The 22,802-nt window shown below is 44.3% G+C and overlaps 1 protein-coding gene across 5 annotated transcripts in view; it reads right to left on the bottom strand.

The window, feature by feature from the left end:
• Positions 1–12,270: 12,270 nt before the first annotated feature.
• Positions 12,271–22,802, bottom strand: part of garre1 (granule associated Rac and RHOG effector 1) — a 216,739-nt gene continuing 206,207 nt past the window's right edge. For 4 of the 5 annotated variants that reach the window (XM_043706520.2, XM_087995696.1, XM_043706521.2 and 1 more), the window contains exons 13-14: positions 20,041–20,119; positions 12,271–16,463 (exon numbers count right to left, since the gene is read on the bottom strand). In XM_043706520.2, coding sequence (XP_043562455.2) covers positions 16,122–16,463; positions 20,041–20,119 — 421 coding nt within the window. In that variant the 3' untranslated portion in view covers positions 12,271–16,121. The remainder of the gene's footprint in view (positions 16,464–20,040; positions 20,120–22,802) is intronic. The other variant, XM_043706524.2, reaches the window with a different exon arrangement.

The following is a 22,802-nucleotide window of genomic DNA, read 5'->3' as shown; positions in this document are numbered from 1 at the left end:
CCCAGGATCGATGTGTTGTCCCAGTCGAAATTGTTGTTTTTTCATCCATGTGTAGGGCTACGAGGGAGAGAGGGTCGTGTCTTTTTGTGGCGAGCTGGTGATCGTGTATCCTGGAGGCTAACTTTCTTCCTGTTTGTCCTACATAGTGTTTGTGGCAGTCCTTGCATGGAATTTTGTAGATGACGTTGGCTTTGTCCATGGGTTGTACTGGGTCTTTTAAGTTTGTTAGTTTTTGTTTGAAAGTGTTGGTGGGTTTATGTGCTACTAGGATTCCGAGGGGTCTTAGTAGCCTGGCTGTCATTTCTGAAACTTCTTTGATGTATGGTAAGGTGGTTAGGGTTTCTGGCTGTGTTTGGTCTGATTGTTGTGGTTTGTTCTTGAGGAATCTGCGCACTGTATTTTTTGAGTATCCGTTCTTCTTGAATACGTTGTATAGGTGGTTCTCCTCTGTTTTCCGAAGTTCGTCTGTGCTGCAGTGTGTGGTGGCTCGTTGGAATAGTGTTCTGATACAGCTTTGTTTGTGTGTGTTGGGATGGTTGCTGGTGTAGTTAAGTATTTGGTCAGTGTTTGTCGGTTTTCTGTATACGCAGGTTGTTAGTTCTCTGTCGTCCTTTCTTTCGACTGTGACGTCCAGGAATGCGAGTGTTTCCTTTGCTAGGTCGATGTTGATGGAGGTGAACAGTGCTGTTACGTCAAATGAGATCATTGTTTCGTCTTCATCTATTTTGGTGATTTGATGATTTTTAGGAATTCCTGGGTGGAGTGGATGGAGTGCTGTGACACTTCTACTAGTTATTTCAGTCTTGCGTGTAGTTCTTTGGCCAGTCTGTAAGTTGGTGTTCTGGGTAGTGAGACTATGGGTCTGAGGGGGGCTCTTGGTTTATGGACGTAACAGCACTGTTCACCTCCATCAACATCGACCTGGCAAAGGAAACACTTACCACACTTTTAGAAGAGACCATCACACACACCCCAAACACCATCAATCACATTACCAACGAAAACATCATGAAGCTAGTGGACCTGTACCTCACCACCCACTTCACCTTCAACAACATAATCTACAAACAAACCAATGGCACACCCATGGGATCTCTGCTATCAGGATTCATAGCAGAAGCGGTAATGCAAAGACTAGAACAAACAGCCTGACCAACCATCAAACCAAAAATCTGGGTCCGCTATGTAGATGACACATTTGTCATCACAAAACGAAACAAGATAGAAGAGACATTTAACATCATCAACAACACCCTCACAGGCATAAAGTTCACCAAGGAGGAAGAAACCGACAACAAACTCGCATTCCTGGACGTCACAGTCGAAAGAAAGGACAATGGAGAACTACAAACCTGCGTATACAGAAAACCGACAAACACTGACCAAATACTCAACTACACCAGCAATCATCCCAACACACAAACGAAGCTGTATCAGAACACTATTCCAACGAGCCACCACACACTGCAGCACAGACGAACTTCGGAAAACAGAGGAGAACCACCTATACAACGTATTCAAGAAGAACGGATACTCAAAAAATACAGTCCGCAGATTCCTCAAGAACAAACCACGACAAGCAGACCAAACACAGCCAGAAACCCTAACCACCTTACCCTATATCAAAGAAGTCTCAGAAATGACAGCCAGACTACTAAGACCTCTCGGAATCCTAGTAGCACACAAACCCACCAACACTCTCAAACAAAAACCCAGTACAACCCATGGACAAAACCAACGTCATCGACAAAATTCCATGCAAGGACTGCCACAAACACTATGTAGGACAAACAGGAAGAAAGTTAGCCACCAGGATACACGAACACCAGCTAGCCACAAAAAGACATGACACTCTCTCCCTCATAGCCCTACATACAGATGAAAAAAAACATTTCGACTGGGACAACACATCGATCCTGGGACAGGCTAAGCAAAGACATGCCAGAGAATTCCTAGAGGCCTGGCACTCCAACCACAATGTCATAAACAAACACATAGATCTAGATACCATCTATCAACCCCCCCTCAGAAAATGAACAGGAAATGACATCACCACAAACCCCAGGAACCCCATCCAGGAGAAAGATATAAATAGAAAGCAGAAGACAACAGCTTCGCTTCACTTGGAGGTCGCCACTGATGATGTTACCTAGCCAGGTAATGAAACGTCTGGATATCAAACCTACAGCTGAGTGAGCAAATCTACACCCTAAACCTTGTACAACTGCACAGATTTCAAAACATTTACAGCTAATAAAGCATAGCCACAGCAACATGACAACTGATCTTCACACGCTAATTCTCATAAACAGCAGAGTAATGACCTGCATTCATAAAGTCACAGCATTATACAGCACAGAAAGAGACCTTTTCGGTCCAACTCATATCCTAAACGTATCTAGTCCCATTTTCCTGGATTTGTCCTGTTATCCCTCTAAACCCTTGCTATTCATTTACCCATGCAGGTGCCTTTAAAACGTTGTAAATGTACCGACCTCCACCACTTCATCTGGCAACTTGTTCTATGTACACACCATCCTCTGCATGAAAAAGTTACCCCCCTCCCCACCTTAAACCTATGACCTCCAGCTTTGGAATTCCCCTGCCCTGGGGAAAATAAACGTTGGCTATTTACCCTACCCATGCCCCTCGTGATTTATAAACCTGTAGGAGGTCAGCCCTCAGTCTCTGAAGTTCCAAGGAAAACAGCTCCAGCCTATTCAGCCTCTCCCTCTAGCTCAAATCCTCAAAACCTGGCAACAGCCTTGCAAATTATTTCTGAACCATTTCAGGTTTAACATCTTTTTTATAGCAGGGAGACTAGAATTGAACAGTTTTCTAAAAGTAGCCGAACAAATGTGCTGTACAGCTGCAATATGGCATCCCAGTTCCTATACTCAAGGCACTGACCAATGAAGGCAAATGCACCAAATGCCTTCTTCACCACTTTGTCTACCTGCGACTCCACTTTAAGTTCTATTTAAGAGACATTGACTGAGAGATAAATATTGCTAGGAAACGGCATGGGGAGAGCTCCTGGCTGTAATTCAAAACTATGTCATGGCATCTTTAACATTTCCAGGTAATGGGGTAATGAGGCCTCCATTTTAATATCTCATCTAAAGATAGACCCTCCGACAGTGCGGCGCTCCCTCAGCACTGATCCTCCGACAATGCAGCACACCCTTAGCGCTGATCCTCAGACAGTGCGGCGCTCCCTCAGCGCTGACCCTCCGACAGTGCGGCGCTCCCTCAGCGCTGACCCTCCAACAGTGCGGCACTCCCTCAGCGCTGACCCTCCGACAATGCGGCACTCCCTCAGCGTTGACCCTCCAACAGTGCGGCACTCCCTCAGCGCTGACCCTCCAACAGTAAGGCATTTGACCGAGTGTAGCATCGAGAAGCCTGAATAAAACTAGAAACAGTAGGAATTGGGGGAAAAGTTCTCTGCTGGTGTGGTTGTTTGAGGTCAGTCGTCTGGTTCCAGGACATCGCTTCAAGAATTCCTCAGTCTAGTGTCCTAGGGCCAATTGTCTTCAGCTTACCTCCATTACAAGGTCAGTAGTGAGGATTTTACCAATGATTACACAATGTTTGGCTCCATTTGTGACTCCACAGATACTGAAGCAATCTATTTTTAAATGCAGCAAGACCTGGACAATATCCATGCTTGGCCTGACAATTAGTTAGCAACATTAATGCAACACAACTACCAAGCAAAAACCATCTCCAGAACCATCACCCCTTGATGTTCGTGCCATTATGAACAGAGGGGAAACAAAGTCAACAGTTTTATGTGGGCTACAATCCACCTGCTAATTACATAAAGTCAAATGTCTTTGGAAAAACAGCCAAACCAATCTTTTATGGAGATATAAGATGGGCGCTATTGCCTGTAATTGATGGTGCCCAGCTTTGGAAGAGAATGGAGTCTCTTGAGCTGTTCATTACCCAGCAACTCTTTCTGGATTTGTACTTTTGTTTCACTAACTTATAGGGTGAAAAGAAAAGGGAAAAATAATCTCCAAAGTAAAGGACCACTACAAGACTCTCCCTCTCTTTAGACAGATGTACTGGTCAGTGTATTGAGTACAGGAGTTGGGAGGTCATGTTGCAGCTGTACAGGATATGGTTAGGCCACTGTTGGAATATTGCATGCAATTCTGGTCTCCTTTCTATTGGAAAGATGTCATGAAGCTTGAAAGAGTTCAGAAAAGATTTACAAGGATGTTGCCAGGGTTGGAGGGTTTGAGCTATGGGGAGAGGTTGAATAGGCTGGGGCTGTTTTCCCTGGAGCATCGGACGTTGAGGGGTGATCTTATAGAGGTTTATAAAATCATGAGGGGCATGGATAGGATAAATAGACAAAGTCTCTTCTCTGGGGTGGGGGAGTCCACAACTAGAGGGCATAGGTTTAGGGTGAGAGGGGAAAGATATAAAAGAGACCTGAGGGGCAACCTTTTCACACAGAGGGTGGTACGTGTATGGCATGAACTGCCAGAGGAAGTGGTGAAGGCTTGTACAATTACAATTAAAAGGCATCTGGATGGGTATATGAATAGGAAGGGTTTGGAGGATATGGGCCAGATGCTAGCGGGTGGGACTAGATTGGGTTGGGATGTCTGGTCAGCATGGACGAGTTGGACCAATGGGTCTGTTTCCGTGCTGTACATTTCTATGACTCCATGACTTGGGAACGTGATAACATTTCCACACCACACACGATGCTGTAAACTCTTGAGCTGCTGCACCATGACCATTATCTCAAGACTTGGATTCAGCTTGATTCCAATCAGATCCAAAACTTTTGTTTGGAAAATATCCATTGGTCTATGGCTGTCAGTAATTTGATTTTGTCAACAAGAAATCCAGTGGACAGTGAGAATTTTTCAAATTCTGTCCTTTTTCTATTGTCATTGTTCATTTTACCCTGAATTAAAATACCACCCCTGCAGAGTCTTTCTTGTATTTTGCATTATACAAAGGTGTCTGTTAAAAATGGTGTAGTTCTTCTTTTTGATTATAGTTTAAATATTAACCAATTTGGCCACATTTTTAAGAATGAGTTTTGTTTTATAATAAATGGATGATTTGAGTTTGTTAAAGAAATCTGGTGAAAGTCTCTTTTATTTTAGAAAGGGAGAGAATTGGTCATTTTGAAGATTTCCACCCATTTTAAAGATTTGAAGATTTCCACCCATGATGCAACTTGAAGCATGGAGAAGCTTGATTAATAGCACGTTGCTCCCATCATTGACATAGTAACACCAACTCCACATTCCCCTTTGAAGTTGTCAGTTTGTTTGGAGAAAGTGAGGATTACAGATTCTGGAGATCAGAGTCAAAAAATGTGGTGCTGGAAAAGCACAGCCGGTCAGGAAGCATCCGAAGAGCAGGAGAGTTGACGTTTTGAGCATAAGCTCTTCATCAGGAATGAGGGGGTGGCCCAAGGTGGCTGAGAGATAAATGGGAGGGGCATGGATGGTGGAGTGAAAGTACCTGGGAATGTGATATGGAGATGGAAATGGGGGTGATGATGACAGATCAGAGAAGAGGGTGGAGCAGATAGGTGGGAAGGAAGATGGACAGGTAAGACAGTTCAAGAGGGTGGTGTCAAGTTGGAGGGTCGGATCTAGGATAAAGTGGGAGAGGGGAGGGGAAATGAGGACACACTAGATGACACGTGTGGAAGTCATCTACTGTGTCAGTTGCTCTTGATGTGGTCTCCTCTACATCAGGGAGACAGGACACCAACTTGTGGAACGTTTCAGGGAACATCTCTGGGACTCATGCACTAAACAATCCTACTGCCCTGTGATCGAACACTTTAATTCCCCCTCCCACTCTGCCAAGGACATGCAAGTCCTGGGCCTCCTCCATCGCCAAACTTGAACCACCCAACACCTGGAGGAAAAATGCCTCATCTTCTGCCTTGGGACCCTCCAAACACATGGGATCAATGTGGATTTCACCCATTTCCTCATTTCCCCTCCCCTTACCTTATCGCAGATCCAACCTTCCAATTCAGCATTGCCCTCTTGAACTGTCCTACCTGTGCATCTTCCTTCCCACCTATACACTCCACCCTCCTCTCGGTCACCCCGACCTTCATCTACCTATCATATTCCCAGCTACCACTTCCCCCAGCACCACCCTGCTCGGGCCACCCCCTCATTCCTGATGAAGAGCTCATGCTCAAAATGTCGACTCCCCTGGCCCTCAGATGCTGCTGAACTGGCTGTGCTTTGTCAGTTTGTTTGTCATATGATTGGTCCGTGGATAACGTTACAACCTCATTCGTCAATGATGATTACTGCTCAGTTCCACCTCTTTAACATCATCTTGCTATCCCGCCTGCCTCTGAAGAACTGCTGGGAGAAGTCTCAAGATGTCTTTGCTCACTGCTTATAACTCCATTCTCTGAAATTAAAGCCCAAAATTCCAATAGACTTCCCTATTATCCACCCAATTTAGATGCAAATTATTTTGGGATTTTTACACAAATATTCCCAAATCCCCCTAAACTGCAGCTTTCTGCAGTCTTTTCACATTTAAATAATATCCAGCTCCTCTATTCTTCCTCCCAAAGTTCATAACCTCACATTTTTCCACTTTATGGATGTAGGTTTGCTCACTGAGCTGGAATGTACATTTTCAGATGTTTCGTCACCATACTAGGTAACATCTTCAGTGAGCCTCCAAATGAAACACTGGTGGTGTCACCTGCTTTCTGTTTATATGTTTGAGTTTCCTTGGGTTGGTGATGTCATTTCCTAGTATGGTGACAAAATGTCTGAAAACGAACCTTCCAGCTCAGTGAGCCAACTTACATCCAGAACCTCAACCTGAGCTACAAATCTTCTCAAAACTCATTTCCACTTTATATTTCATCTGACAAGTTTGTCAACACACTTAACCTGTCTATATCGCTCTGCAAACTCTGTCACGTCCTCACCACTTGCCTTCCCATCTATTTTTGTAAATACTTGTGGCCTCAGTACTGATCCTAGCAGTTATAAATCAGCATTCTGAAAATGCCCCCCTTCATCCCAGCTTTTTGTCTGTCAGTTAATCAGTCTGTCAGTTAATATACTCATCTTATTAAGTAGCTTAGTATATACTATAGCAACTGCCTTCTGAAAATCCAAATATATTACATCCAATGCTTCCTTTATCTATCCTACTTGTTAACTCCTCAAGGAAATCTAATAAGTTGTTTGGAACTGATTTCCCCTTCATGACTCTGCTTGATCACATTATGTATTAAATACTATGTTACTAAATCCTTTATAAAAGACTGTGACATGTTCCCAATGACAGTTCAGAGTTTTTTGTTGGTCTATCTCCCTTTCTAAATAAAGGTATTCCATTGGCAATTTTACATCCCTTTGGTACTTTTCAAGAATGTATGGCGTACTGGCTTTTATTGGTAGAGGAATTGAGTTCCGGAGTCCTGAGATTATGTTGCAGTTGTATAAGACTCTGGTGCGGCCGCATCTGGAATATTGTGTGCAGTTTTGGTTGCCATACTATAGGAAGGATGTGGAGGCACTGGAACGGGTGCAGAGGAGGTTTACCAGGATGTTGCCTGGTATGGTAGGAAGATCGTATGAGGAAAGGCTGAGGCACTTGGGGTTGTTTTCATTGAAGAAAAGAAGGTTTAGGGGTGACTTGATAGAAGTGTACAAGATGATTAGGGGTTTAGATAGGGTTGACCGTGAGAACCTTTTTCCACGTATGGAGTCAGCTATTACGAGGGGGCATAGCTTTAAATTAAGGGGTGGTAGGTATAGGACAGATGTTAGGGGTAGGTTCTTTACTCAGCGAGTCGTGAGTTCATGGAATGCCCTGCCAGCAGCAGTGGTGGACTCTCCCTCTTTATGGGCATTTAAGCGGCCATTGGATAGGCATATGGAGGATAGTGGGCTAGTGTAGGTTAGGTGGGCTTGGATCGGCGCAACATCAAGGGCCAAAGGACCTGTACTGCGCTGTATTCTTCTATGTTCTATAAGATTGCGCCCAGGGCATCCACTATCGTTGTAGCTACTTCATTTAACATCCTGGGATGTGTCCCATCAGGTCCAAAGGACTTATTTGTCTTTAGCCCCATTAGTTTCCAGTATATTTTCTTTAAGGTTATTGTAATTATTTCTTCTCTTTTTAATGCTTGAACATTTAGTAATTTGGAATGCTGGCATTTATTCAACTCCTCTGCTTTTTCCTGGTTCCCCATTATTATTTTCCCAAACTGTTTCAAATGGGTTTATGGTCACTATCATCTCTCCTGTCCTTTTCATACGTTTAAAGATGCTTTTGCTGCTCATCTTGATACTATTAGCTACTGTATCCTCAATATGTACTTTTTCCATTTTTCAAATATTTTTGATAATCTTTTGTGGGTTTTTAAACCTTTCCCACTAGTCTTAGCCACATTGTAAATTTTATTTTTTAATAGGTCCCATTGTTAACTTACTTGGTTAACCATGGTTGATTCATCATCTTTCTAGAATCCTTCTTTCCCATTAGGATGCTTGGTGCACTCTCATTTTACTCACAGGGACATGGGCATCAGTATCTGGACCAGCAGGAAGAATGCCTCATCTTCCGCCTCGGAACACTTCAACCCCAGGGCATCAATGTGGATTTCAACAGTTTCCTCATTTCCCCTTCCCCCACCTCATCCTAGTTTCTAACCTCCAGCAACACGATCCCCTGACGTGTCCGGACTTGTCCGACCTGCCTAGCTCCTTTTCCACCTATCCACTCCACCCTCTCCTCCCTGACCTATCACCTTCATCTCCTTCCCCACTGACCTGTTGTACTCTATGCTACTCTATCCCCACCCCCACCCTCCTCTAGCTTATCTCTCCACGCTTCAGGCTCTCTGCCTTTATTCCTGATGAAGGGCTTTTGCCCGAAACGTCGATTTTGCCTGTCCTCGGATGCTACCTGAATTGCTGTGCTCTTCCAGCACCACTGATCCAGAACCAGCATTTAGTACCCATTGTTAAAAGGTAGTGGGAAGTCCTTTCTTGAACTACTGAAGTCCATTCATTAGGGGAAAAAAATCATCCACAGTACTATTATTGAGGACGTTGCAGGCTATGGACTCAGTAACACTGAAGAAACAGTAATGTAATTCCAAGTCAGGATTGTGTGTAGCTTGAAGGGCAACTTGCATGCAGCATTACCATGGAGCTTCTAGCCGGTAGAGCTTGCAGTTTTGGTGAATACGGTCTAAGGGGTTGTGAATTCCTGCAGAGCACCTTGTGGATGGTACACTTGCTTCAGAGTGTCAGTGGTGGAGGGAATGGATGTTTATGTGGTGCCAATCATGTGGGCTGCTTTGTCCTGGATGGTATCAAGCTTCTCGGGTGTTGTTGGAGCTGCTCCCATCCAGACAACTGGGGAGTATTCCAACACACTGGTGACTTGTGCCTTATAGATGGTGGACAGGCTTTGGGGTGTCAGGAACCCAGTTACTCAGTGCAAAATTCTCAGTGTGACTTGTTCTTGTAGCTAGAACTGAACAGAAAAGCTCTTGCATACATCTGAAGCAGAGAAATTCTCCCTCATGTTCAGGCCAATAACTCTCTCCCAACCAATACTTAAAAGCAGATTATTTGTTGCTGCTTGTGTCACTGCTATGTGTGGTGCTATTTCAAAACAAAATCATTCCTGGGATGTGTGTGTCACTAGCTAGGGCATTTATTGTCAATCTCTAATGACTCAAGGTGGTGAGGAACTGCCTTCTTGAACTGCTGCAGTCCATGTGGTGAAAATACAGTTGAAGGGCCCAGGACTTTAACCCCAGGAACGAAGCAGGTAATACACAGAAACACAAGTGGGCAGCAAATCGAGTTAAGAAAGAAAATATGGAGTGTCAATAATTAAGGAAAAGAATTGTTAATTTTATTAAATGATGAAATACAAAAAGGTTATCATTGTAGTTCCATGCTTTTCTTCCTTGACATTGACTCAGGTGAAGCTGAGGAGAGAGAGGATGAGCTACCTCTGGGCTCCTGCATTTGGCTGCCTGTGGCAGGTACAGCAACATTTAACAAGGAAATTTCATATTGAGTCAAGAATTGGAAAGTAAGGGGAAGCATAAAAGTGACAGATATAATTCTGCAGGATTCCCCTGTATTTCATCACAGTTGGAATGAAATGGTGAGATAAAACAAAGGATAGACATCACCCGGCCAGGAGCTCCACTGTGGGGGTGGAGGTGGGGAAAAGGGGGTGAGGAGTTACCCACTTACCTCACTGTGCTCCCCCCCCATGCCCGCTCGAGTCCACAGTCAACAGGCACAGCTTGACAGGCTGGAGTCACTAAATTCTGGCATACATGTAGTACTGGTGGGTATATTCGCCAATATTTGGCACAGATGTTGCCTGTAGTTAGATGACAGCCTCCATAAGTGACTGATTCTTACATCTTCAACAGGGACATTAGGAGTTCAGCAAACTCTCCCAATTTTGTTCATTTGTGCAATCTCTTGAATGAGCTTGAGTCATCTGATAAAGGCTGCTGGACAGAGATGATCCTGACCATTTGTATCCTGATAGGCTTTACCTTTTTCCTGATAGGTTGCCTCTCCCATGCGATTACATAGTGTTGAGGAGATGGGGGCAGAGGAAATGCTTGCTCCAGCCATCATGTTATAGGGTAAACCTGACAGCTGATAAAGGGGTGATTTCCTTTTCAGTTTGTGTATTTGGTGAAAACAGGCAAACTGTTTGATCAGACCTGAACAAAGTTAAAGATTTGTTCTTTTTTTAAAAGCAGATTATAGAAGTGTAAATTGGACACAGACAATGCAACATGTATTAACTAATTAAGAGGACAAAGTAGTACATTTTTAAATTTTAAAATGCCGTCAAATGTTTTGTGAGACAATTGGGATGATCAGTGTTAATGGAGGTGCAGAACTGGACAGGCTACTGCTCCATGCTCAGAAATCAATGTTAGGTCATACCCCACTCTCCACAGGGACCGATGACAACATGACAGTCACATGCCCAGCTGGCTTTGACTCAGTAACACTGTGGACCAGGCCCTCTCCTATTACTGCTTTGATGGAAAGATGAAGTTCTTTTAGGGGGAGGTGGCAGTGTAGCGCTAATATCACTACGGGGCCAGCTAATGATCTGGGACAAGAATTCAAATCCCATCCTGCAGCTGATGGACTTGACTTTCAATTAATCTACCTGGAATTAATCTACCTGGGATTAATCTCAGTATAGGTAACCATGAAACTATTGCTGGCTGATCTAAAAACAAACTGGTCCTTTTGTTGTCCTTTACGGAAGGAGATTTGTCATCCTCACCTGATCTGGGCTACATATGACTTCAGACTCTCAATCTGGTTGATTCAACTGTCCCGTGAATTGACGAGAAAGCCAAAACCACTCAGCTCAAGGTCAATTCAGGACTGGCAACAAAATTAAAAAATCTGCCTCTGGCCAAAATTCGGACAGCACCATGGGGATACAGCCCCTAAACGTCGATTTTCCTGCTCCTCGGATGCTGCCTGACCTGCTGTGCTTTTCCAGCACCACTCTGATCTAGACTCTGGGTGTCATGTCAGGTTCTGGTTTCCATACTGAAATGGACTCCCACTGTGCCAGTCTGCTTCCCACTGTTAATGCTGACACTTGGAGACCCACCTGGCTCCAGTGGTTGGCTTCCAGTGATTTTCACTCAAGATGAATAGTTTTCAAAAAGAAAAGTAACTTCAAATGGGAAATTGCCCCGCTTCTCATCCGAGATAAATGTGGAACATTCAGCTTCAAGGGCAATTAGGGACGAGTGATAAATGCTGACTTCACTTCTGATATCCACATCCCATGAAAGAACAAAGTAAAAACTGCCTCGTCAGATTTTTGACTTCTGCAAAATCTGAAGTCTAATTGCACACAAACAAAATTCCAGGCAGACAGTAGCTTGTAGGTATATAAAGGAAGGTTCAGTTAGATTTATTTCAGAACTTTAAAAAAATCTCTGATCGACATGAGTTTCTAAAAAGTTGAGTGAACTCCTAACTTGACATCCTGGGTTTGAAAAGTGAGCCCTTTGACCACATGAACCAACAGCAGCCCCTCCAGCTGACTGGATTCAAACAGTAAGCAACACCCATCATTCTCTCAATGTTCTACTCAGCTTTTGGTGCCTTGAAATGAAATGGGGAATCATCCGGTACAAAGACTGGACTCACCACTCTACTGTCCATCATCTCAATGAGAACAGCTTACCAATTTACTCAAATACACTTTTAAAACCCATCTTTACTTAAATGTTTTAAAATATACAGTGATGGTAATATGTTTTAGAAAATACAAAAATAAGATTAATACTGTTGATGCATTTACACAAATATTAAGTTTTTTTTAAAGTGAATGGACATCTATTAGTCTTTCCAATTGGAAGAATCAAATAATTTACCACAATGCAAGCCAATCAGATATGACTTTAAAATTGTGTAAAAGAATTACTAAAATGATTTTGACAGGACCACACTGGATCTTTCTCGACTACTTCATTGCAGATTGAGTTTCAATTTCAATTGACCTCTCCCTGTTCCCCCACACATCAGTCACTGCTGAAGGACACTGGGCTGAGGAAGGGTCGATTCAGTACAATACACTTCTATCATTGGCAGATAATTGCCTCAAGGGATCATAAACGTGGAAGCATAACGTTTTAGAGCTCTGCATTTAGCGTTGCCAAAACCCTGCACGATTGTCTCCAATTCTACAGAAATTAATATGGACACTGCTGGGATTCAAAACACAGAAGCAAACCAAAATCAGAAGTAACAAAATAAATGGATGTTTTACATCCTTGCTTCCAACACTCCAGTCCATTAGTTATAAAGACATCAGGAAATGCAGGAAACAAGGCTGTTTGACTTGGTGGTGTAATTGGTCATCTGGTAAATTCCAGAACCAGATATGGGAACACTGAACAGTGCTAAAGGGTTCAACACTCCCCATGGGGATTGATGCATGCCAGAGAGGGATGACTGACAGAAAGAAAGAGTAATTGGAGGCAGTAAGGAAACAGTCAATGGCTTTCCCAATTATACAATGACTGTGATATTAACTTGGAAGCTCAGTTACTGGCTGGGTGCTGGGCCAAGGAAGAAATTGATACAGGGAAAAGGATCTCAATGAGCTCGAAGTCTAAACACTGGTCACCCCAATGCGAGCCTTGTCTGCACAAGATTTACGGGTATGTGAGTCCTTGTGTATATATAAGACTGAGATAGATAGGATCTTGATCATTCCAGGGAAGGGCAGGAAAGTGGGCGTAAGGAATGCCAGATCAGGCACGATCCTATTGATGGATGAAATAGACTCGAACAGCCAAATGGTCTACTCCTGTTCCTAATTTTTACAGTCTTATAAAATTTAATAATAATATTGAAAACAGTTAAAGCAAACAAGGTTGTCTGGGTAGTGGCTGGGATGTCAGGTGTCAGTAAACATGATCTTAAAGGATAAAGAAAGACCACACAAAGCCAATGTGGTTTCACAAGTCAGGGGCTGATACAACCACAGGGATCAGCCAGCTCACCACAACATCGGCCTGACAGCAGTAGCTTCAGTGATTTACACAAATGCAAACTTTTCTTTTTGAATTAAACGCTACATTAGCAGGTGGGAACAAAGGTCATGGCCTGACTGTATATTTACATCACTATTAACCTTTGGCTGATGAACTGACAAAACATCTGCAAGATCCCTTGCAAAATTATTCAAATATAACTGATCCCACTGCCCACTCTCTCACCTGAAATCATGATCCTCATTTACAAAGTTAAACTGAACCAAGTGCCCTCGCCCGAGTTTCCCGGGATCCCAGTCAAAGGAATTATAAGTTCAGGTTGTGATTTGGGAGAGAGGCACCAGCAGAGTTTACAGTAGGCCATGAATGCAGTTACAACATGTCAAAAGCAAGACACTAGCAATATGTAAATTTACTTTAACAAACAGGAATCTGCAGAAGGACCTCAAAACATTGTTTTATATTCTACACCATCAGTAGTAAAAGTCTCATTTGTCCACTGTCTGTCAGATGCAAATTTTATTTCTTAAAAAAAAACCTTTTAAAGTTTAAAAAAAGACTGACTCTCTGTGGAACTGCACTCAAAGCATCGAGACCACAACTTGCAGCCTTCAAGTGAAGTAGGAGAAGAGAGCTGGGACAATTAGACTGGGGTCACAGTGTGCCTGATGTGTGCATATATAAGACAGACCCCAATTCATTGTCACATTGTCCTTATGTTTATCTATTTTCAATATTAATTCCTTGGCTAACATTTATAACTGGAAGTTAACTTGTCAGGCTGTAATTAAAGTCTGTCACTTATTGGTGGTGTTTCCATAGAAAGTGGGATTACAGTGTAACATGTTTACATTGATATATTCCCTTTAGAGGTGTTGAAGTACAAATACGTGACAGAAAAAAGGTTGTAGAAAGTGCAAGTAAGAGATGTGTGAGAGAGCGAGAGAGAGAGAGCGAGAGAGAGAGAATGTGTGTGTGAGAGAGAGAGAGAGAGAGAGAGATTCATTATTCTGAGTGGTGGATGGTACTTTATAAAAGAAGTTTACCCAACAAGGCAAGGCAAATTTGTGCCAGGTGTTTTATTTACCCTGCTCCTGACACCCAGATTAAAACAACTCACCAATTAATGCCCCTGCAAGCTGTTCATCATCTGAGCAAGTGTGGGGATATCAGCCAAAGGTCACTGTAACTGAAGCTCACACCTTCAGGGTATGGGGTGCCGTCTGTCTATGTCTTGCAATGAAAACAAGTCTGCCTCCTGAGAGAACCTCACTAATTCATTTATAAAAAATAAAAAAAGTACAAAAAATTATATAGATGATTTTTTAAAAATGTTTTTTCCTCAATACAAACTATAAAACAGTTTGAGCAGCTCTTATATTTAAATAATCATTTTTAGTTTAACTTCTTATTTTCTCCCCGCATGTCATTGACACAACTGTATACAAACACAGTCGATACCGTTCGCACTTCACTGTCTGTGGTATGAGTTTTACAAATACGTGCAAGGTATTCCCAGTAACTCCATTCTCCCACACCCCATGGAGAATACAAGGTCAGTGCACAGGGACATTAAATGTCTCGTGCTGTGTCAGTTAGCTTTTCAAAAAGACGGGCTGCAGAGCTCATAACTGAGAAAGTGGAAAACTCAAAACTTCAATACATTAAACCAGCAATTACACCACAACAATACAAAGATTACGTTATTCTTTAAAAGGAAATGTATCCTAATGAGCAGCCCAAATGCTGCAGCGAGGGATTGTAGCGCTATCCCAAACGTCTTTATTGGAAATTGGACATTTGGCTATTTTTATTGAATTAGCAGAACCCCAGGGAACATGTCACAATGACCGTATGCTTTTTATTTTCCTTCACCTCAGTGTCATACCTAACGGTTTTACAGGCTCTGCAGTCTAGACTGTACCCACAGCCACAGCAGCTGGGATCAGATGATGCCAGAAACACCAGGTTTTCAGGCATGAGCTACATGTTACTTTGTAATGTTCAGCAAATGTGCAACATTGGCAACTTCATGTGTTTAAACGCTCTCCCGCTACATTTTGATGTCAGGTAGCTAATGTCTTATTGTTAGCTCAGTGATCAACCCCACCCCCCTCCCCCACCCTCACCACCACCTAATGTGCCAGGCTCCCCAGTGATCAAGCTCAAGAGCCAGATTCAGGTGTAAACAACAGCCTGATGGTCAGTGAGCTGCCTTGGAGTACAAAAGGCACTACCATGCATCTCCAAACACTGAATGGAGGTAGCAAGAGAGCAGGAGAAGTCACACACACACAGAGTCCTGACTCCATACCATCATAAATGGACAGCGTCCCCCATTGGCAACACACTACAGGGTGATCTGAACAGAGGCAGAGATGACAATCTGTCTCCATCTGGTTTACCTCCGACCAGCAGTTAGAAAGTGCAGAACAAACCAACAAGGACCAATCAAGACAGTTATGTGGCAGGGCTACCTCACTCACAGCACTTAAAAGCCACATGACTATTCACTAGAATACAGAACCCTTGTTAAACCATGTCGAAACACTCAGTATTGGTGAAGATAGGACTGTCTCCGTTCCTGCTTGATGGGGTAGGATTTGAAGCCCTTGTTCATGGTTTTGTGCTGGGAAACTTGCTGCTGCTGAGACTGTTGCTGCTGCTGTGTGAAGGAGAAACTGGAAGAAATTGCTGTGGAAGCAGAGTTGTCATTGGTTGTTGACCACACGGGAGACTGGAGAATTTGCATGGAGTCATTCCATTGGCTGACTGGGTTCACAATCTGATACAAGGAAGTACCAGGATTGGGCATCGTGTTGGTGAGGGATGTCGAGTGTTGCCAGGGAGCCTTCGGAGGCCAGGTCTTGGTTTTGTTGTCCTGTGTAAGAAACTATCACAAATTAATGTAATAGTGAGACATGCCACAGCAGAACTCTGGATTCAAAACCAAACTGGACAAGAGACACTTTACAGAAAATTGAATAAAACTTAATTAAATAAAACAAAAGGAAAAGTGATGAGCAATAGTACTGGACTGTCATCAATAATACCCAATGATAATACTTCAATAAATCGTCTTTGGGACAGTCTTCCTGAAAAGACAGTGAAAACAGAGGTAGACAGATTCTTGATAAGCCAGTAGGTGAAAAGTTAACACAGTGGTTAGGAATGTGAAATAATCACATCAACCAGAATTGTGTTGATGGTGTAGGCTCACGGGGCCGAATGGCCTCCTCCTAATTCAATTGCTCATAAAGGAGAACAGCTACAAATCCACCAGACACCCCACTCAGTGCTAGGGCCTCAACTATAAACAGCTTACATTAATGACTTAGATGGAAAGACACAATCATTATCTAAATTTGCTGATAATATTCAAGTTAGCTGGGAATGTAAGGTGTGTGAAGTACTCAGTTGCAAAGAGATACTGACAGTTATTGTGTGGCAACAAGGGGCAGATGGCACATCATTTCAGGAGGTGGGAGGCTATTTACTTTGGTTGTAACAATAGAAGAACAGAATACAGGGTGACCTCCCCCCACCCCCCCACCCCCCCAACCCCCCCATATCCGTGGAATAGTTTTCTGCGGTTTCAGTTACCAGTTGTTTACCACAGCCTGAACATATTACAGAGAACGCTCCAGAAACCAGGGGACAGGAGGCTGCCGGGAAGATACGTTTCCCATTGAAATGAATGGGTTTGCTCCTAACCGCAGCTTTGGGCTTCCATGGTGGGTCTTGGAACATATCCCCCACGGATTTGAAGTGTATAAATACTGATCTGAGAGACACCTGGGTTAACATGCAGTTATTGCAAGGGGATTAAAATGTAGGAATGGAAAGGCTTTGTTATAATTCCATTATGTTTCCATGAGACCACACTTAGAGTTCTGTCTGCAGTTGTGGTCTCTATATAGTTCCAGGGATCTGAACGTAATCCAATGATGAGAGTTTGAGTAAACTGAGTCAATAATTCCCAGAGTTTAGAATCATTAAAATCTCAAAGGCAATCGCATTAGAATGTACAGGATACAGAAAAGGATTCACAGGTAGACAGTGTGAGGCTGCTTTCCCTAGCTAAGGAATCTAGGACATAGAGTCAACCATTTAGGATTGAGTTTTGGAGTAATTCCTTCAGGCGAAGGGCTGTAAATCTTTAGAAATCCCTACCCCAGAGGGCATCCAAATGCTGCAGCGAGGGATTGTAGCGCTATCCCAAACGCCTTTATTGGAAATTGGACATTTGGCTATTTTTATTGAATTAGCAGAACCCCAGGGAACACGTCACAATGACTTTATGCTACATAATGTGGATGCTACATTATATTTAAGATAGGATAGACAGTTCTTTGAGGAGAAAGTGAGGTCTGCAGATGCTGGAGATCAAAGTTGAAACTTTATTGCTGGAACAGCACAGCAGGTCAGGCAGCATCCAGGGAACAGGAGATTCGACGTTTCGGGCACAGGCCCTTCTTCAGGAATGAGCAGAGAGTGTTCAGCAGGAGAAGATAAAAGGTAGGGAGGAGGGACTTGGAGGAGGGGAGTTGGAAATGTGATAGGTGGAAAGAGGTCAAGGTGAGGGTGATAGGTCGGAGTAGGGTGGAGGCGGAGAGGTCAAGAAGAAGACTGCAGGTCAGGAAGGCGGTGCCGGGCTGGAGGGATTCGGCTGAGACAAGGTGGGGGGAGGGGGGATGAAGAAACTGGTGAAGTCCAAGTTCATCCCCTGTGGTTGGAGGGTTCCCAGTCGGAAGATAAGACGCTCCTCCTCCGACCGTCGCGTTGTTGTGGTTTGGCGGTGGATGAGTCCAATGACCTGCATATCCTCGGTGGAGTGGGAGGGGGAGTTGAAATGCTGTGCTACAGGGTGGTTGGGTTGGTTCGTCCGGGTGGCCCAGAGGTGCTCTCTGAATCGCTCCGCAAGTAGGCGGCCTGTCTCCCCAATATAGAGGAGGCCACACCGGCTGCAGCGGATGCAGTAGATGATGTGGGTGGAGGTGCAGGTCGCAAGTAGGCGGCCTGTCTCCCCAATATTCGCAAGTAGGCGGCCTGTCTCCCCAATATTCGCAAGTAGGCGGCCTGTCTCCCCAATATTCGCAAGTAGGCGGCCTGTCTCCCCAATATTCGCAAGTAGGCGGCCTGTCTCCCCAATATTCGCAAGTAGGCGGCCTGTCTCCCTAGTCCTCACCTACCACCCCACCAATCTCCATGTACAGCGCATCATCCACCGTCACTTCCGCCACCTCCAAACAGACCCCAGCACCAAGGATATATTTCCCTCCCCTCCCCTATCAGCTTTCCGTAGAGACCACTCCCTCCGCGACTCCCTTGTCAGATCCACACCCCCCACCGACCCAACCTCCACTCCCGGCACCTTCCCTTGCAACCGCAGGAGGTGCAACACTTGCGCCCACACCTCCCCCCTCACTTCTCTCCAAGGCCCCAAAGGAAACTTCCATATCCGCCACAGATTCACCTGCACCTCCACCCACATCATCTACTGCATCCGCTGCAGCCGGTGTGGCCTCCTCTATATTGGGGAGACAGGCCGCCTACTTGCGGAGCGATTCAGAGAGCACCTCTGGGCCACCCGGACGAACCAACCCAACCACCCTGTAGCACAGCATTTCAACTCCCCCTCCCACTCCACCGAGGATATGCAGGTCATTGGACTCATCCACTGCCAAACCACAACAACGCGACGGTCGGAGGAGGAGCGTCTTATCTTCCGACTGGGAACCCTCCAACCACAGGGGATGAACTTGGACTTCACCAGTTTCTTCATCCCCCCTCCCCCCACCTTGTCTCAGCCGAATCCCTCCAGCCCAGCACCGCCTTCCTGACCTGCAGTCTTCTTCTTGACCTCTCCGCCTCCATCCTACTCCGACCTATCACCCTCACCTTGACCTCTTTCCACCTATCACATTTCCAACGCCCCTCCTCCAAGTCCCTCCTCCCTACCTTTTATCTTCTCCTGCTGAACACTCTCTGCTCATTCCTGAAGAAGGGCCTGTGCCCGAAACGTCGAATCTCCTGTTCCCTGGATGCTGCCTGACCTGCTGTGCTGTTCCAGCAATAAAGTTTCAACATAGACAGTTCTTTGGTCTTGCAGGAAATCAAGCTGTAAAGTGGAGTTGAAGCAGATCGGACTTGATTGCTTTGAACGGTGGAGCAGGATCAAATGTCTATTCCTGCTCCTATTTCCTACATTCGTATAAATTGTTACTTGCAGTGATTCTGCATTTCTGGGACAAGTGAAACAGTATGCTAAAAATGCATAGCATAGCCCAATGAAGCCACATTTGTAAACCTACACCTAGCGGGTTTGACTGAGCAGTGTTTACAGACAGCAGGATGCCTGCCCAGCTATCTCTGTCCCTCACAGGGGAAGGGGGAAAATTTGGTATATTTTTACATCTTTGCAAAACTTAAGATTTCAAAAGGAGGAGAAGTAGGGTTTATGTCCATACCTGGCTAAAATCATCTGGTGTGTGTAAGACTGGAGGAGATGGCAGAGTAGAAGTCTCTTGGTCACCACTGCTGTGTTTTCTGCAGAACAGAATAGTGAAGGTGAATTGTTGGACAGATAAACACATAATAGATTCTTCTTGTTATCATATATAGAGAGAGCTAGAGCAAGAGAGAACAATTCAAAAGCATCTCTTTCATCTTTAGGACCTTACAAAGTATGTCATGGTGACAGTATCCTAGTCATTTTGGAAAGGCCATATTGAAGGCCAATGCTACAATTGGTGGAACAGTGCACACACACATGTAGAATTACAGCATTGAGTGCTACATTCTTTTTATTTATTCACTCATGGGCTGTGTCTGTCGTTAGTGAGGCTGCATTTTTGCCCGTCCCCAGTTGCCCCGAGAGAAGGTGCTGAGGAGCTGCCTTATTAAACCACTGCTATAGATAGGTAGACAATGTTGTTAGGGAGGGAATTCCAGGATGTTGATCCAGTGACAGTGAAGGAATAACAATATATTTCCAAGTCAGGATGATGAGCAACATGGAGGGGAACTTGCAGGTGGTGGTGTTCCCATGTATCTGTTGCCCCTATCCTTCTAGATACAGAGGCTGTGGAATTTGGCGGTGCTCTATAAGGAGCTTTACTGAATTTCCCCAGAGCTTCTTGTAGTACATGCTGCTGTCACTGAGCATTAGTGGTGGAGAGAGTGGATATCTGTGGATGCAATGATAATCAAATGAGCTGTTTTGTCCTGGATGGTGTCAAGCTTCTTGACTGTTGTTGGAGTTGTACCCATCCAGGCAAGTGGGGAGTATTCCATCACACTCCTGACTGTGCTTCGTAGATGGTGGCAAGTGTTTGGGATCAGGAGGTAAGCTACTCACTGCAGGACTCCTCAACACTAACCAGCTCTTGTAGACACAGCACTTAAATGGCTAGACCACTTCAATCCTGGTCAATGGTAACATCAAGGACATTGATTGGGGGGGGATACTCAGTAAGGGTAATGTCAAGGAGTACAGGAAAGCCAAAGTCATCTGGGGCCCATTTTGAATGCTACTGTCTCGAACGGCGTGCTATATTGGGAACATACATTCTATATAGGAAGAATGGCAGTTAACCAGTGAGCAGTGAGATTCTACAAACAACATGATCCACTTGAAAGGCTGAAAATGTCCTGAGTTTAATGTCTCATCTGAAAGTCTGCACCTGAATGGTTCAGCCCTTGGCTGAAAGTAGCCTGCAAAATGAGTTCAAATGTCCATAGTGTTTGACCCGTTAGTCAGAGGGAAATGGGTCTAGGTGGGTTACTCTTTGGAGGGTCAGTGTGGACTTGTTGGGCTAAAGAGTCTGTTTCCACACTGTAGGGAATCTAATCTAAAACAAATCTAGCTCACTCATGATCACTGCCAATGATCAGGGAGGTACTGTTAACAACAATGGGCTGGTGTTGATAAAGGACAAAAGGAAAACAAAAGGTTATTGAAGTGCAGTGGAGCTGTGAATTGCCAATGTAATCATGGTGTGGAGGTGCAAGTGTTAGACTGGGGTGGATAAAGTTAAAAATTACAACAACAACAACACAGGTTATGGTCCAACAGGTTTATTTGGAAATACAAGCTTTCAGAGCGCTGCTCCATTAGGTAGCTAGTGAGACATGATAATAGGACACAGAATCTTTAGTAAAACATCAAAGTGTCATTCAACTAATGTGATGTAATGAACAAACCTAGATTGCTGTTAAGTCTTTAAGCACTTAGAAAGGGAGTGCAGGTTTCAATTCATTAATATGTAAATCCCAGAACTTCTTTCAAGTCACAGCCTTGAGGTAACTTAAAGCTTTATGGAAAAAAAAGTGACATCTCAGTTCAGATAGTGCATTAAAGGTGTGAGGTTAGACTCTGACTGTACCCTAACCTGAAGTCAGACTCGTTCTATTCCCAAAGGAGGAATTTATAAAGTGTCACATGGACTGACTGCCTCCAGACTGTGTACTCTTTGAACAAAATAGAATGTATCTGCAAGTGCAAATTCATCCCAGAGACACGTGTGTGTGTGTGTGTGTGTGAGAGAGAGAGAGTGAGAGAGTGAGAGAGAGAGAGAGTGAGAGAGTGAGAGAGAGAGAGAGAGTGAGAGAGAGAGAGAGTGAGTGTGAGAGAGAGAGTGTGTGTGTGTGTGTGTGTGTGTGTGTGTGTGTGTGTGTGTGAATGAGTGTGAGAGAGAGAGAGAGAGAGAATGCAAGAGAGAGAGAGAATGCGAGAGAGAGAGAGAGAGTGTGTGAGGGAGAGAGTGCGCGAGGGAGAGAAAGAGCGCGAGATCGAGAGAGCGAGGGAGCGCGAGATCGAGCGCAAGCAAGATCGAGAGAGCGGGAGAGCACAAGAGGGGGAGGGAGCACGCGAGAGAGAGAGAGAGAGAATGCGAGAGAGAGCGCGAGAGCGAGAGAGAAGTGTAGTGAGGTCACCAGTAATGTGACCCATTCGGTACCCATCAGGACAGCCTCAACCAGGATCTTGGGTTCATAGCACACTCTAGGTGACCCCACTCCACACACACATGATCATTATTGCACACTCACACAGACCCTCTCTTATACACACGCTGTCTCAAACACACACACTCCGTCACACCTGCACGCGTACACACACACACACAAACAAACATCTATGCGGTGAATTTACACTTGCAGATACATTTTATTTTGTTCAAAAAGCAGACAATCTGTCAGTACTGAGTGCACATGACATTTTATAAGTTCC

Source organism: Chiloscyllium plagiosum, unplaced genomic scaffold (assembly GCF_037043375.1).
Source record: "Chiloscyllium plagiosum isolate Xiang-an unplaced genomic scaffold, Cpla_swu_hap1 HiC_scaffold_17, whole genome shotgun sequence".
NCBI classification, from domain to species: domain Eukaryota; kingdom Metazoa; phylum Chordata; class Chondrichthyes; order Orectolobiformes; family Hemiscylliidae; genus Chiloscyllium; species Chiloscyllium plagiosum.
Note: the sequence above shows the minus strand (reverse complement) of the source record. Positions and strands in the feature narration are given on the sequence as shown.